Source organism: Epinephelus lanceolatus, chromosome 1, assembly GCF_041903045.1.
Source record: "Epinephelus lanceolatus isolate andai-2023 chromosome 1, ASM4190304v1, whole genome shotgun sequence".
Classification (NCBI taxonomy): Eukaryota; Metazoa; Chordata; class Actinopteri; order Perciformes; family Serranidae; genus Epinephelus; species Epinephelus lanceolatus.
In genome coordinates this window covers 17,531,429-17,549,494 of record NC_135734.1, presented here as the reverse complement: position 1 = coordinate 17,549,494, position 18,066 = coordinate 17,531,429, and the positions used below count along the sequence as shown (strand labels likewise).

The 18,066-nt window shown below is 42.5% G+C and overlaps 1 protein-coding gene across 1 annotated transcript in view; it reads right to left on the bottom strand.

The window, feature by feature from the left end:
• Window positions 1-17,756, bottom strand: part of LOC117256530 (synaptoporin-like) — a 33,265-nt gene extending 15,509 nt beyond the window's left edge. The window contains exons 1-2 of the mRNA XM_078166523.1: window positions 17,642-17,756; window positions 17,449-17,514 (exon numbers count right to left, since the gene is read on the bottom strand). Coding sequence (XP_078022649.1) covers window positions 17,449-17,514; window positions 17,642-17,659 — 84 coding nt within the window. The 5' untranslated portion in view covers window positions 17,660-17,756. The remainder of the gene's footprint in view (window positions 1-17,448; window positions 17,515-17,641) is intronic.
• Window positions 17,757-18,066: the final 310 nt, after the last annotated feature.

The window sequence follows — 18,066 nt, the reverse complement described above, 5'->3', positions numbered from 1 at the left end:
AAAGCAAACATTAAGCTGAGGACAAACCATCCATCACATCTTCATGTAGAGCAGTGCATTGATCTCTTTGTTATTATCAAATGATTGCAACATTGAGAGGGATTCAAACCAAAGACAAAAAACAAAAAAAACCCATCTCAACAGATGTGAAATAGGATCCGTGTCTGTTTCTTCACATTAAGGTTTCTTGATTGTTGGTTACTGCTGAATGTTTTGAACTGCTAACAGGAGGCATAATTGCACAACAGAGGTGATGCTTTGCAAGAATAATCTGGGTCACAAAGGGCTGAGCTAGATGCGGCCGGGTTAGGTCAGCCCAGATCAAAGCCAAGTGCTGTATGATAAACAGAGGATTTGTTTCCTGCAGCTTGAAGCCTCAGGTGGAGGCTGAATGGCACTTTACCTGGCTGTCATGGTGCACAGCTGGAACCTCTGTAGGGAATTCCTCTACTGAAGTGTTTTTAAGTGATTAACTCTCTTTAGCCTCGGTTGGATTTAAGGCAAGATGAGGCCAGAAACAAACACACAGAAATGTGCTCCCACACACGTCTGCACGCACGCCAAATTCACAAATGCAGCTAAATCACACGCAGCTAAAAGAACTTACAAATACTGTACATGTGACTGTGGCATGTGCTTATCGGAGCAAACAAATGGTAGAAGAAAAGTGACCAGAAGAGCGAGAGAATAAATACTCCCTCTTAATTATCACAAACACCCCCAGATAAACATCTCTCTCCCTCTCTCTCTCTGTATATCTATACTCTCTCGCTACCCGCTGCAGCTGCCTCCTCTCCCTGTGATTTTCGGCTCGGGTTTAGCCCCTCTCATTTCTGGCTGGGGCCTTTGAACAGGAGAGCGTGGCATTGTGGAAGGAGGGTGGGTGCTAAGCCCCGCGCCCCCGTGTGTTTATCTGCCTCTCCCAGCTGGGCTCCTCGGGGAACAAGAGAGAGAGAGAGGGGGAAAGCAACAGAGAGAGATGGGTACAGAAAGAGGAAGAAAGAGAAGCCAGGGTACAGGAATGAAAACCGTCTGCAGTGCAAACAAAGCTCTGAAACATCTCCCTATTTGCCCTCTTCTCCACTGACCTACATGGCATTCATGATCACAGCACTAATGTAAGGACCTTAATTTGTTTTCAAAAACAATGTTAGGTATATTTGCACTTCAATCAGGAATAAACGAATAAAACTTGTGATGTTATCTACAGATTTAGGTGAGTGAATAAGGATTAGAGTGCAAGGAATCTGTCTGAAGAGACTTAAATGTAGCTTGAGCGGGGTTGGAGGCTCAAATGGAGACATGAATGAACACTGTAGAAGAGCGGAGGCTGGCTGAGGATTATGAAACTGATCCACAGGCTTCAGGGCTTAAACGCCAGCAATCAGACCTGCTGTCCAATACAAACAGCCCTCCATTGTGAAAAACAGGAAAACAAACAGGGCGTAGTAAAAAGATGAGCCAGGCAGAGAGGCAATATAGAAAGTGAAGTGGGCAGAGAAGAGGGTATTTCTGGAATGGTGGCTCGGTATAATGAAGAACGTTTGGCTGTAAAATAGCTCAAATAAGTGGGATGACAAGAGAAAACGGAGGCACTGCTCAAACAAGAGGACATGATAAGAGTGGCAGAGGAAGCGACGGAGGTAGCGCCAAGTGGGGAGGTGAGGATCACGTTAAGTGGCACATGGCCTAAAAGGTGCATTCACTGATGAGCTGCACTTGACATTTTCGCAAACAAGACAAAGATGCCAAACACACACACCACGTCCACCTGCTCTATTCAAGCCGATAGGAATCGTTGCGGTGTCAAGTGGCTGCCTCAGGAGGAGAAAAACGCCTCAGATGTTCAGCCCCTTTCCCTGCCTGACTGAGAGGGGAAAATATCTAGGACACTCTTTATGAAGACAGAAAGAAAAAGAAAGATGAAACAGAGAGTGAGACAGAGATTGAGAAAGAGAGGCATATATCTTTCAAATTGCTTATCCTCTACTATAATTTAAAATCAAACTACTCTTGACAACTACACAAACCAGCCTCATGGAGTGTGTGATTTGAATATGGGGCAGATAAGCATATGAAGCAGGGCAGATTATTTAGTTGTGGGATATTTGAGAAGCAACTGTAGGTTTGCATCTTCTCCTCATACTAGGAGCTGGTTTGACTCAAGGTCATTTTAACATAGTACTCACAAAAAAAAATCTTTCCGAATAAACTTAAATTTTACATGAAGTGACTGAAAGTAAACACAGAAATAAGCCTCCTGATTTAGCTTTCGTACCTAACGGCACAGGAGTCTACATCAAGGAAAACTCAAACTCAAACTTAAACTATCAATCATTAGTAACCAGAGTCATCTAATGATTTACCACACTGGCAGTGAAAAGGCTATTCACACATCTCATGTGCCTACATATCAGTATGAAAGACCTTAGTTAACCCGACACACAGCTTGAACATTTTCCTGTTTCTTTCATGATGTGACCATGCATTACTTTCCTCCAAAAGGGAACACGGTGTTGGCGATGACACAACTGTTCTCTGGTCTATAGAGTGCCCAAAGGAGTCCAAAAACCTGGAAATGAATTAGCATTTTAGCATGCCCAGTTCCCTTGTCTCTAAGTCAACTGGTTTTTATAAATGGGTTTTTGGTTAGATGCTGAAATAAGGTCTGGGTTTGTATAAGCTTAAAGGGATAGTGCACCCAAAAATGAAAATTCAGCCATTATCTACTCACCCTCATGCCGATGGAGGCCCTGGTGAAGTTTTAGAGTCCTCACATCCCTTGCGGAGATCGGCGGGGGGAGCGGCTAGCACAACTAATGGCTGACGGCGCCCCAAACTAACGTCCAAGAACACAAAATTGAAACTACAAAACATCTCCAACATGCTCATTCGAAGTGATCTAAGTGTGCTGAAGCCCAGACATAAAAAGTTGTTTCGAAAAACGTCATTTGAACTCTGTTTTTAGCCTCACTGTAGCCTGTAGCTCTGACTGCTTCTCTGTGCTCCGTGCTCACGTGTGAGCGCTTGCACGAGACCAGCGAAAGGATGAGCTTTGCTCACCCATGTTTACATCACGTGACACGTGTACCGCAGGGAGAGACAACAGTAACCACATATCCGAGACCAACGCCATTGTCCGCCTGAACTACGGTAGAAATGAATGACTTACTCCTCTGAAAGCCTGGCATCTGGTCCTGTGGGCCTCTGCCTTTTCTTCCAGTTGATCTTAGGGAAGTAAAAAAATGTCTCCAGAACACCATGGGTCAGTAATGCACGGTCTCTGAAGAGCAGCAGTCTCGTCAGTACTGATGTCCAGATTCTCAAGTGCAGGCATCGCCAATTCCCAGTCTGAGCAGCAAAGACTTTCCTCATCCATTGGCACTGCTTTGCATTTGAAACAACTACACCACCAGGTTTCCAAGTGCTCGACTCCGGTATTATGCAGCTGGCTGAGGGTTAGGCTCATGAGCTGCGGCGGCTGCTTCGTCCAGTAGCCTGAGTTCCGTCCGTATATTCGGGCTCAAACAAATACAGCTCAACAAAGAAATGCTGTTCCTCCTCAATTTCAAAGTCTTCAGACATGTTGGGCTGTCCTTTACCAAAAGACCGTAGTGAAAATGATCTTTTAGCTACTGTGGTTACGTTGTCTCCCCCCGCTGATCTCCGCAAGGGATGTGAGGACTCTAAAACTTCACCAGAGCTTCCATCAGCATATGGGTGAGTAGATAATGGCTGAATTTTCATTTTTGGGTGCACTGTCCCCTTAAGAAACTTTCACGTTTTGTTCCACGACATAAAACATATCAGTAAATACCCTGCTGATGAATTTTGGAGCTTTAATGTGTCTTTAAAAAGGCGGTTGCTACCAAGTGGCTAAATGAGACTACGAAACATCAACACACCAAACAAGGTCTTACAGCCTTGTTATAGTGGCGATGTTAAGACATGAAACCCTGATATAGTTAGTTTATAGCCTAATGTTAGCTTTTTACTTCTGGTGATTGCACTTATAGACTTCAAAACTCATAAAAGTGGTGTTGATTTGTCAAGATCATCTTGTTTGTTTGCCATAGGGCTCTTTTCCTGTAATGATCCAAAATTCTATGGAAAAATCCCATAGGCTTTTTGACAGGGGGACCAGGGCAACACTAACTTCCGCGTCAGCCTACAGAAAAACGTTATCTCTGCAGCACTCCATAGCTTGGAAACAAAGCCCTTCTATCTTTTTTAGGACATAGCAAGAGAACAAATTAGAGATCTGTGTTTTTGGATTGCAACTAACTACACAGCAACTCTTCAGCATAATGTTAATAATTTCAACCGGTTTGTTTCACGAAGAAATTTGGACTTCCTCTGTGTACACTGTTACCATCTACATGGGATGCTGGATTGTTTCCACAGAAGGGGGTGAGGTGATGAGAGTACACCAGCCCTATTTGGTTCGTTCCCACCCAGACCATCAGTGTTGCTTCATGCCCTTGATTCAAGCCACCTGAACCTGAACCCCGCAACCTGGAGCCCGTACCCACCTGATCCACAGATCGATGATGCTCTGCCTAACCTCTGTCTGGCAAAGTTAGCCTGGTCTGTACAATCACCTAGGTTTGTCCTTGAACTGCTGTTATTTCTGAGCCACTACAGCATGTCTCCTTCCCCATGTACAAAAACTCTGAGGAACATGTTAAACAACCATAAAAGCAAGTGAGGTAATAAATTCATTTATGTCACATAAATCATTTCCCTTCCGCTTTTATGCATTTAGCTGTTTTTAGGCTGGCAATTTGTCATATGCTACTGTGGCCTGTGACATGTGAATTCATGCTTGCGTATTCATACAGTTTCTCAATTCATGTGCCCGTGTTTGTGTGTGTGCATGGCTGCATGTGTGCCTCAGAGTGTGTGACATCTCTGTGCATGTGTGCCTTTATCTGAATGTTTAAGGACCTGGATGTGGGTATGCAATGTGTATGTATGTGAACGTAGAGTAAAAATATCTCCCTCTCTCCATTCAGGCAGAAGCAACAGCCAGAGTCCACACACACACACACACACACACACACACACACACAGAGTCTCACTTGCTCTCGCTGCTGCAGTCCGCCAGTGTGCAAACATGAGCAATTTTACGCCAGCTAGTTGAGTACAAAACAACAGGACAAACGCAGATCAGGAATGGAAGCACAGCAGGGCGAGACTGAAGAACATTTAAACTGATCTTTGACATAAGAGTGATAGAGAGACATCACCCTAACTGACATACTGTTGTTGAGGAATTGGGGAAAAAAATACTAATTTTGTCATTTTATTGTTTTTCATTCACTCAAACATTGTGAAAACGCTTCTTTTCTTTAGGAGTCATCTTGTCAATTTACTATGACATCCTTAATTCCACACATAGGACAAATGTTTTTTTTTCTTGCTCATCATACAGATGTGCTTATGCTCAGATGATACTGATCTTTGCTGCTACATTAGTGAGAAAAAACCCCAACTACTTCACTGACTACAGAGGTTACACAAAGAAGCGACAACCACAAGCCTTCATGTGAAAGCTGTCTGATCTTTGCTTCAGTGGCAGCACCACAGAACAAAATCAGTAGCTCATTTAGCGGCGGCTAATCCCTTCCTGCACGGGGAGCGCTTTGTGCCCTGCATAGCCCAGATTCATCTTTCCCACTATCTCTCCGCTCTCTCCCTCTGTAAGCTTGACTGACCACAAGCAGGCAGAAAATCTCCATTTATTTTTGTAACAGTGTCTCTTCTTGGTGCTCCTCTTCTCCCCATGGGGTTTCCATGGCTACTTAGTCAGGTGACCTAGCTGGAACCCAGCCCCTGTGCCCTGTGGCGACAGTCACTGCACTTACTAAGCTGGGGGCACCCAACGTAAATGTAATACAACCACTGTGTGTGTGTGTGTGTGTGTGTCGTGCTGGGTTTATACAAGCAAGGAGAAAATGTCCTCACAAGATTTTAAAGATCATCCAAATCTATGTCAGTCCCTTTGTCTCACTTCTAGGGCGTTCTCATCAAGCAGTAACCTCCAAGTCTGAAAAATGAAGCTAATGCGGTAGTACCACAAACTGCACTCCCATGAATGGCCACTTGAGGCTGGCTCCAAAACAGAGTAAATCCCCATTTTTAAATGCCCAACTTCACAGCAGAAATAAACATAAACAATCACTCTTTGAAATCATTTTGGGTCCTCTCCTTTGATATAAGACAACTGCAATTCCATTTAGGATTCAAAAATCACAGGTGGTGTTCCTTTGTGAAGATTAACATGTGTAAGTATCATAAACTCTTGTTTGCTACAGAGCATTTTTCTTCAATTTTCATCCAATGGAAAAATCCCAGAGGCATTTTGTCAAGGGAACCAAGGCGATGTTAACTTCTGTGTCAGTTTGCAAAATAATGTCATCCCTGCAGCTCTATGGAGACACATCTACAAACTGCATCCACCATTAGTTCAAGAAAAACCCACCATCACAACAGCTATCTGAACCCTGCTAGAACGTGACAGTGTAGTGAATAAAGGTAGAAGTAGCAGTAATCCACTATGTAATTCATTGTACATGACGACATGATTCACTTTTTAAGTAACAAGATGTAACCCTAACCGTAACCGGGTCTCTTTTAATCTAATATTTACAAGCTAACTAATCGTTAGCATTTTTGTTGGGGCTTCCACTTCCAGAACAAGGAGTACAGGGGCTGACCTTAGACTGACATGTAGCCAGTGGGTGGGTGGTTCACGTAGCTGCTCAAGCTGCAGCTTTACCTACTCGGGTCTATTGCAGGATCCCAGACACGCACAATGGCATCAACCTTCGCATCATGCCTACTACAGTTTATATTTCGCAGACAATATTACAGGGATAATATTTCTTAAACCAGATGTAATCATTCTGCTTCGAGATTCTACTTAACTGTTTACATAGATGCTAAATAAAGCGATAAGCTGTGCATTCAAATGCGCCAAAGCATTTACTCAGAATATAAGTTTTTTGTCACAGAGTGGTTTCCATCGTTGGGAAGCACCCAATCTGCTGAACTCAAGTCTTTTTTCCAACTTTATTGGGAAAATTGAATTAATTCAAAACATAAAGCAATATAATATAATGAGAAGAAGTGGGCCCGCCTGTTAATGCAATTTAGTGTAAGCCATTACTTTACTATTCACACCACCACTTTCAACCTAATTCAAAATTACTTTCAGTGGAGTCTCTTTCAGTTGTGTTGGTTATGTGAGGTATTTTATTCTGTTGGGCTATAATCTGAGTATAAGTGGAATATAATGATCCATGTAAATGCACCTAATATCAAGAACAACCCTCTACCTTGCCTTTCTTCTTCATCAGCCATGGCCCTGCAGGTCAGCAGATGAGACCAACAGGTGCTGTACGCATACGCATATTTCAGAGACCATTGCACAAAGAAATGCCTTTGACAACTGCTACTCGTATTAAATAGCAGTTCACCTCCGTGTTTTGGTACAGTTGGTTTTCACACCTGATGCGGACTGTACCCAAGAACACATGAACTGTACTCGAGACCACCTTGTCAAGTGCACCCTGGCATAGATCGCCGTACCATGCCCACGTACAGTACACAGTGTTCACACGTGTTCAAATGTACTGATCCAGGTCCCTGATGTGAAAGCCTCCCTAAAAGGGAATATCAGAGGTCCAGGCTAGAATTAAGTGTGAACATCTGACACACAGTAGTAGGGCTTTTGTGTTAATATGGTGTTTTATTACTGGATTTGCTTGCCTCAGGCTGTCTATGACAAACAGCATGTGAAGCGTAGGATTGATTGTTTTTTTTGTAATAATAATAATACAGTGTGTCTATGTGACATTTGCATTTCTTTATGCTCTTTATGTCCATTCACATATTGTCTCGACACCCGTGCTCTTCCATGTACAATGTGTGTGTGGGATGTATTGTCTATAGAGTATAGAGTAGACATGTTCACCTACAGGAGAAGACAGACTAACCTTTCCCTGCCTGTATTACAGAAGGCAGACCATTGTTGAGAGGAACACAGAGGGCCAGCTTCAATCTGACGGTCAATAAAGGCCACGTCACATTCAAGGAGCTCACCAGCCTCCACAACCCTAAACCCCAGCTTATCCTAAAGGTATACTGTGCAGGCTTTCCTTGAAAAAACAATGTATGGACTCATGCAAAAATAATCCCTCTCAGTCACCACTTAAAACCCACAAGAAGTGTGTAGTGGTGTAATCATCTGCTGAGACTCTGCCCTCTGCCTTTTCTTCTTATTTTGCTGTGTTCAGGATGCTCCTGGGCACAGCGTGCAGATGAGGTTGGGATTTTTATAAAAAGGTAGTGACCAAGTGTCAGGCCATAAGCAGCAATCATATAAGAGGAAGGTACGAAATTCATGGACACAGCACAGAAAAACACAAATCAAGCAAATCTGGGGTTAGCCGTTTCAGCGTCAGTGTGAGTTTGCTGGAACAGTTTGGTGTTGGATGTGAACTTTGTCAGCTCCTGCAAACCGGGCAGACGTTAAACTGACCATTTGCCAGGAGTAGAGCAGCTTTAAAGACGGCTGCAACAGAAAGTTTGCTGATCTGGTGGGGAGTCAGAGCAGTCTGGGAGCAGACCCCTGGTGCAAAAAGGATCAAATGCAGGTATCATTTGACTGAAGAAGTTTTGATATTACTTGATACTGGGTTATTTCAGTCAATACTATGAAGGTATCAAGTATCAATACTAAGCACATTGCTTTCTTTAAAATTTGTATTCAGTGTTTTACTGGCTTAAATCATCAGGTCCATTTGTTTTTGAGGGGAGGAGACCTCCTGAACATCTAGATCAGAAAAAAAGGTGGGCACACATTATCAGGTGCTGGGCCCACCTGCTAATTACCAACAGATCTCTGCAGAAAAATGTGGCTTCCAGTAAAAACCTCCTGAACAATGAACAGTGGAGGAATTCTAACCAGGAGAAGTTTCAGCTTGTTGCAATCTGCAGTCCTCACCACTAGCTGCCACTAAATCCTCCTAAATCTTACACACACACACACACAAACACACACAGGACCTTTAAACATGCACACGTGTGCTGTGGGCTTGGATGAGTTTAACGTTGTTCAGGATAAACCCTGAAAAGTCAAGGATCCCCTGCTTTAGAGTAACTTAGTTAGCTGCAGGGCCCAGGACTGAGTTTAGTGTAAAAACCCTCCTGTTTTCTTTGAGTGCATCCCAGATTTGAGTTTCCTAAAGACAAACCGCAACTTAAACAGACATACTTACTGGAATATCATTTCAAACAATAGACAAAAAACATCCATCCAGAGGTTTGTGATGAAAAGAGTTCTCAGGATCTTTGAACAAATGTTGCGCATTGCAACAGCTTCTGTTGAATTAAATCACAGATTTGATTTTTTTTTTCAAAACATACGGACCAAAAAATGCCTTAAAATGTACAATGACTTTTTCAGATCCGAGTTACGAGACCATCAGGTGTAAAACTTCTAATGATATGAGACATTAGAGGGTCAGAGTTGACAGATTTGTGATTGAGAATTTAAGAATTTTCAGTGGTGCTCTAATTCACCTGCCTAACCCAAATAGATATCATGACACTGAGATGTGCATTTCAATGGATAGTAAAAGCTTAATGCCAGCTTTTGAAGTGTTTAAAGAGTTGGCTTTTTTTCATCCAGCCCTGTGTCCCCTTGTCAAAGAGAACTGAGTGATTTTAGCGCTTTGACCTGGGAAGTCTCTTGTGATATCTGTCAGCAGCTGTCATCAACCTATCTGCATTTCTGTCCTTCCACTTGTTTTCCTTTGGTGTGTGTGTGTGTGTGCATGTGTGCTTATGCTCCTGCACAAATGTTTACCATGAACACTGTGCAGCAATCTGTCAGGAACTACACTGTAACACATTACTGATGTGATAGGTCAATGAAGAAATAACACAAAATGTGACAGACGAAAAGGCAGCGAGAGAAAGACAAAGAGGGTGTGAGAGGAGGAACTGAGATTGTTTTTCCAAAGACATCATGCATCTAATTTTGCCAATCCTGCTGCATTCAAAATCAGTTTAATCTGTGGTGTATTTTACTCATGTGAGGCTTTGCTGTATTTGCATAACCACAGAGTGATTCTGTCCCATCTCACTCAAGTTCCCAGTGAAAATAAATAGTGTTCAGTATTCGTCCTAGTGTTTGAAGATTAGGGTTCCACTCCCAATATATAATATCTTTACAATACAAAAGATGTCCGCATAATCCAGAGTAAGACTTTGATTTCATGCTTTTTTGGAATGAACCTAATTATAGGAACCATATATTTACTTTCACAATGGCCAACGTATGTAGTACCAGTCTGACTCTTCTGTGTTTTCAGGCTCCATTTACAAAAATAATTTAAGTTTAGATCATCCTTTGGTCCCACAGTAGGGAAATGTGACGCAGCACTGCCGTTGTGAGCTGAGCTTTTATCGAACAGTGTGTTTCTATTTATATCTGTTGCTTCCTTTGAAAGCACCACAATGGGAATGATGCCTGGATCGAATAGTTTTTGACGATATGCCACTAGTGGTTCAACCGGGGTAATAATATTCAGACAGATCTTGATTTCAGCGTACTTCTGACTGCAGAAATATATGTTTGCCCAATTAAATCCTTTGTTCCAACTGATATCTTTCCTCCAGGTCAAAGCCATAGATGTATAATAATACATAAATTAGATATCTGACCCCAAGACGGTATCTATTCAGTCCATTGGAACTGTTTGCGTGGCGCAATTAAGTTTCTAGCTTCCAGGTTTACTGAGTCATAATTGACCTTGTTTACAGATGTCTTTGGTAGTCAATGAGGAAAATGGTTCTTCGGTCACAGGGGATTTTTTTTGCTATAATAATGCGAGTGGTAATAATGAGTGGCAATAAGTGAAGTTATTGCAAAGGAGAGTCAATAACAACAATTAATTGAGAACAAAAGTATGCCCCTTTGGAGTTTCTCTGAGGAAAAGACGTTTTGCCATTCTTCCGACAAATTTGCCTTTCTGTCAAAGGAGTCTGGTGATTGCGTATGGGGACAGCAGCAAAACATACTTCAGTCACATAAAAGTATGAATATCTTTAACAAATCAACATCAGTTTAAGTGTACACTATATTTATAATATGTTCACAGATTTTACATTGCTGTCAGACAGCACTCTACAACAGGAAACTGATGCCACAAGGTTATGCTCTCCTCAAAGCCACTCACACAACAAGTCTCTGGTCCTCCACTGCCCATCCATCAGGCAGTTAGTTTGTGTTATTGTGTGACTTTGGGAATTAACTTAACAGTGCCAGTTCTCTTGTCTGCCTGTCCAAAACTGAGGAGAAAAAAGAGGTGAGGGAAAGAAACTCAGGAGACGAGCTGTGGACTGTGATTACTCTGCGCAGCATGAATGGGAATGAAACATATGTGAATTAATTTCTTGCTTTTACCCTGATGGTGTGAATAAGTCACTAATTTTGTTGCTACACTGTTCCTCGGTACAAATCCAATGTTCATTGTTGCTTCACCACTGATTGGCTGATGGAGTTTGTCTGTCAAGGCGAGTACTCCCTCCCACTGAAAGTGTTTTGGATGGCAGTGGGGCCAGTCTGATACAGAGAACAGAATGTTGAGCTCATGTTGTCAGGATGGTCTTACCAGGCTAGGACACTTTTTTTGTCCTACCAAAATGGAACATGGTATTGTGGGTAAGTCACATCAGCTGATGAGAAACAGCTTTAAGTTTTCAAACAGCTTGCAGGGTTTTAGCAGTAGTATTATATTACAGTAGCCAGCTACAGCTGACGCTGCATGATCATTGGCTAAACATGAGAAGCCTGTTCAACCACTTGTTTAAAAAATTACTGAGAATTTTAACTGGTGAATCTGCTCGTGTTTACTTGCTTGGCTGTGTGAAAAGAGGAAAACCAGACAGGCACAGCAACAGTAACTAAGGGGGTGGGACATAGTGGTCACATGGAACATACTTCCTGGACATTTTCTCGATGTATTTTATATTTGAGTAAAACCTAGTCAGGCCCAAGCAATAATAAAACCCCTGTGACAAGTAATTTGTTGTGGCACAGCCTTATCTTGCACACACGAAGAAACACTGTGCTCTGCCCCAGGCAAACTAAAATGGCATACAGTAAAGTACGGAGGATGACATCATAGGACAGTGGGTCAGTTCTGGGTTTTGGACGAGAGGAGGACCCTTACTCATAAATTAGCCTCATGATGGACTCACTCTTTGTGACTCATCAGCCTGAGCTCTGCTGTAGTACAGGAAGCCACTGAGTTGATACAGTACTTGTAAAATCGCCCCATGTGAGATGATACAACAGCCATGATGATGCACCAGTGCATAAAAAAGGCATGTATATCATTTGCATCATGTGCTCAATCAACTGCACAATTTTGCTCTCTTCCTCCTTCCCTCTCTCCCTCTCTCTCTCTCTCTCTCTCACACACACACACACACACACACACACACACAGAGTGAAGAGTTTGGGCACATCTCAAAGGACAGCTTCTGCATGAGTTGGTCCATGGTGGAGAGGAGGGGACCTTACAGCTGTTTGGAGCAGAATATGCCAGCCACTGACAGTGTGCCAAACAGGCCAAGAGCCTGCATGCACAAAAATACACACAGACGCACACACACAGAGCCGTAAAACCATCCTCTAGTATCTCCTGCAGACATGGCTGATTATAAATTTCCCTCATCCTTGTACAGACCCAGTGCTGACTGAAAATGCAGGAAAACCTACTAGTCCGCTGCAACTATCTTGACTCAAGTTAACGTAACCTTTAAACAACCTACAGTACTGTTTGTCCACAGGACCAGTCGGCCATACGGTCAAGGGTTCATTATCATCGGCAAAGTAAATGTCAACGGCTGCCTGAAGTGCAGCCTTTTATGCCTGAGGGTGTGTAAACAAACCAAACTGACAGACGTGTTTCTGCCGGTGTCATAATGTGGGAAGAAATTCACAGCAGGTCTTCTGATAATGAGGCATGGTTGTCAAAAGCTCAGACCATACCGTGGCTGACACAGTTTTTCACAAGTGATTGCCATGTTACTCTAAAACCCTGTTAAATCTGGTAGTAACATGGATCTGAGGTGTTCCAATCAGAAGTGTAAATGAACACCATAACACATTGTGATCTGATCACTCAAACCAATCGCTGAGGTGGTCACAGGTGCATTTGACCACCTATCTCCTGAAGTGTAAATGCCAATTAATCCCAATTTATGAAGAGTTGGATGAATTGTTGTGTGATTATCGGTTTTTACCTTTTCCCTGTGGAAGGAGACATGTTGAATGACGGCGGTATCCACTGTATCGATACAATGTGACTAGCAAGCAGCTAGCTAGAGTAATAACTGTGCACAGGGCCCTTTGACCCTCAAGCATAAGTGAAGTTGGCAGTAACAAAACAAAAAACAAAATATGAACACAAGAGGTCAGCTGGAGGATGTTTGGCTGGTTGGTTAGCTGTCTGGATCACTAAAGCACATGTTAATACCAGGTTTAAAGAGACTCAACTTCAGGTGAGTGTATTGAAGGTTGAAATGAGGTCACTGTTTCAACAATGGTCTGAAAAACCCAGCCCAGTATCCTTAGGAATCACATCCATATTGCACACCTCACTGTTTCTATCTATCAAAATCCAACATTCAGACCACGAAGTGTGGTCTTTATGTGACAACATATCTGATTATCATATGGGAGACTGGAGTTTGCGTTCCATCACAAAGCTGCAATTAAAACTTGCATCTTTATGAATCTTAACCACAATCTCTCCCAAGAGCCCAGTCTCACTCCAAAGTCATTGAAATCCGGCATTTGGGCAGTGACTTGCAGTGTCGGAAACCAATAAAAAAAGGCGCCCTTAATGTTGGCGTGATACGTGGCTGGAAAATGTAAATTTGCGGCATTGTACCGACGTAGTGTGAGACTATATGTAAACGTTAAATTTCCTGTTAAAACAGAAGTGTATCTTGAAAGAAGACAATACATGTAACAGGCAGAACTTGACATGGTGTCCCAGAATGTCAACAACCAACCCTCCCACCCTACCTTGCACGACACATGTGGATGTGGAAACCAAACGTCAATATATGACAAGGTGAGAGTGAGAATGTGTTGCCCTCTAACCTTAACCAAGTTTTTTAAGTTGCCTAACCCTAACCATACAATATGTATCCATAGTATAGCTGCCATAACTATGGTCTTTCCCTTACTATAACTTAGTGTTGTCACGATACCAAAATCTTTGTTTCGGTACCAATACCAATATGAATTTCGATACTTTTCGATACTCTTCGGTACTTTTCCTAAGGAAAAGTCCTTTTGGATACAAACCTTTAGAACAATAAATAGTAGGGGTGTAACGGTACCAAAAAAATCATGGTTCAGTTAGTACCTCGGTACAGACGTCACGGTTTGGTAACTCAAATGTTCCACCAAGTTTGTGTTGTCTCGTGTTGTCTCCCTTTTCACATGCGCCTGCTGCGAATGTTGATACAGGTGTTGTCATACACACCACTTGCGCAATCTGTGCTCCAATAGGAACAAGAAAGGCATTTGTGTGCATAAATGAGTAAAATAAATTAACTAAATTAATGAATTGAATCAATTTCAAAGTACCGGTATTTTTCAAATGCAGTATAGTACCGTTTGGAATACTCTAGTACCGCGGTACTATTTTAGTACCGGTATAACGTGCAACACCACTATAACTATAGCTGTCAGGTTGTTAAAACATTGACATTGGGTATAGTCCTAACTAAAACTACTTGTCACTGTCAGAGTCTCTCGAGGCTGGAGCAGAACGGAGCTGGAGTCGGAGAGTGACCAGGGGACAAATGAGGGCAAACATCATTTACACTCCAGATGGAGGCTGAAAATGTGAGATCATTCTGAGACTAACTGAGGCTTCGTGGAGATCCCTTCCCTCTGTGGTATTAGAGAGGGACAGCCTAACCACACAGCTGTACCACTGTAGGTGTTGCAGAATAAATCAGAATACTCAGGTCATAATTTGAATTGTTTGCATGTTTTATAAGCCCACTGGCCAGCAGAGAAGTTGGAAAAGTTTCCCTGTTTTCAGTCGTGAGTGGGGGGGCACAGCAAGGAAAAGGTCACTTTTATAATGGTGTTATGAAGGTGTGTTGGTAGCCTGTCCTCGTCGTGTGTGTGTGTGTGTGTGTGTGTGTGTGTGTGTAGGGAGGAGGGAAAAAATGTCAAATTAATTGTAGCTTGCACAGGATCCCATAACCATCTGTTAAAGGAACAGTGTGTAAGATGTAGGGGGATTTAGTGACATCTACCAGTGAAGGGCTGCAGATTGAAACCAGCTAAAACTTCTCCGGGTTAGAGTTCCTTCAGTGTTCATTGTTCAGGAGGTTTTTGCCAGAGGCCAAATTACTTGCAGAGGCCTCTTCCACTCGAAAACAAATGGACGCCAGGATTTAAATTGGTAAAAACACAGAATATAGCAGTTTCACGTTACAAATCAGTGTTTCTGTGATGCTGTTCAGCTCCATTAGTCCAGCACCTGCTAATGTGTGCTGACCTTTGTTCTCTGATAACTTAACCCATTCAGAACCCAATTATGTTCCAAACACACACACACACACACACACACACACACAAATGTTGTAAAGGTGGATTTCTACTCTAAATGCACTCGCAATTCATCAGCAAAAAATTTTTTCTGATTCGGTCTCTTTAGTATGGGATTTTTTTTCTGCCCATTCGAATGGATGAGGAATCTTAACACTGAAATCACGTCATAGCAAAAATGACAATGAATGGCCTTTTTAGACCTTTTTCCTACAAAATAAGTTAATTAATTTTACAGATATGGTTAACTTAGATCAGTGAACAAAGTGATGCTTTAACACATTGCATTTATATTTTGTACACCCTGGAAATGGAAAACCTTAATGTGTGCTCATCTTTTTCTGATCCAGATGTTCAGAAGTTTTTTATAGTGAGCCAAATTATTCACAGTGGTCTCCCCCTCTCCACAACTAACAGACCAGGTGATTTAAACCAGTAAAATCACTGAATGAAGCAGCTTGATGTTAAGAAATCTGTGGTTTTCTGATTACGGTGGCCAATGCAAAAACACAAATGGCCTTATCTTGAGCCAGTGTTTGTCAATTCTGGGCTACTGTAGAAACATGTAAATTCTACACACTGAACCTTTAACACTGGCAGGTGATCCTTGGATCAATACAGATGTTACAGTGTGCAGTCATCACCATCACATGCTACCCTCCACCTCACACACACACACACATAGAGTAACAATAAGACACACAGAGGGGGCTATGACATAGTGTTATCTTAATCATACAGATGGTGCTTTGGATCATCTGCTTGTTCTTTGGCTCTGGCCCACAAATATCACAGTGGATCTGGTCACACGCAAACAGCCGAAAGGGACGCACTGGGGAGCTCACCTCACTGATAGACATCTGCCTTATCACAGCTAAAATGTCACATGTCTGATGAAAGTGAGGGCGGGTGAGGTTCATCTCCCCTTTTGCATGTCACAAAAATCTGTTTTCATTTGATTTTTATTATGGATGTGCTCTGCTGCTTGAGGATCCTCTGCACATTTGATGGCATTTATAAAAGTGGGAAAGACAAGCTCTCTCTCACACACACACACACACACACACACACACACACACACACACACGAACATCATATCTGTGCACAAGCTGAATACCCTCATGGCTACAGTAATTTCTCTAAACTCACATCAAAGAAAATCACTTATCTCTTTTTGCCTTCAGGCTCCTCTGCACTGTACAATAAACACAGACTACAAACGGCACCCAGACAGAAAGAGGTAGTAAAGCTTTGATTCAGTCAGAGCTAGGACACCCCGTTCTTATTGTTGATGCCTGTTATATCATTTTACTTGGAGTAAAATTGGGCATTTTGGGGGAGGGGGGGGGGGGGGGGGGGGGACTGGCGCAAAACGCACAGGGTTGGCACAACGCATCCAAAATACGCATAATTGAAAAGCTACACAGCGGTTTCCCCTGGCGTGTAGTTCTCACGGAGCAATAAATCCTTACATAAACTTGAGCCATTTAGTCACGGTGAAACGGATCATGCAGAGATGATTGCAGGGGAAGGTCCCCCTCACCGTGTGGAAGTGACAAACACCACTATGCGGGCACCAAAAGCCAACAGATGTGATAAAGTTTAAGACGCACCAGAGAGATGCAGGAATGAATCAAGTCACAATCAGATAGTCAGTGTAGGAAAAACATACAAACCACTCACGGACACTCATCACATCCTACATTATGTAACTCACTGGTGTGTTAACGCTGCATAATTAAGTTATTGCATGCAGATAAAGGAGAGGGAAAAAAGAAAATCAAACTCACCCATTCCAAAACACGGATAAATCCCAGAGGTAATTTTAGCACTTGAAACGTCCCCGCAGATGCAAGCTGCACGAGGACACAAAGGATAAAAGCACTCTCATTTTTATCACCAATTAACGACACATTGGCCAATTTAGCAGGTAATCACAAACATCTGAGTCCAGATGATCCCGCCATTCACTGATTTACCCACCTGATCAGCGGTGTCCATCTCAGCAGGAGGATACTTTCTTTCTTACTTGTTTGATTGGATGTAAACAATCTCAAACCGCAAGCCAAGACCCGATTGATGCGTCTGTCGCGCGAAGGGCTCTCGGCTCTGATTCCGACTTAAACCGGAGAAACCCGAGTCCTCTTCGGGTTGTTTTTTTCTTTTGGAGGGGGGGGGGGCAATTACAGTTTGCCATGGAAACAGGCGGGGATTGGCCTTTGCCAAGAGGAGTGACGCCTTCATATTTTGTCATTGGAGGGAACTGATTTGTTAGTTTATCAAACTGGGTCGTTAATTTTGTCTGTTATTTCCAATTAAACATATGAAACTTTTTTTTTGCAATGCAAAAGCAAATATTATAATATCCAGGTAAAATTATGTTAAACTTTAATTCTAAAAAAAAAGAA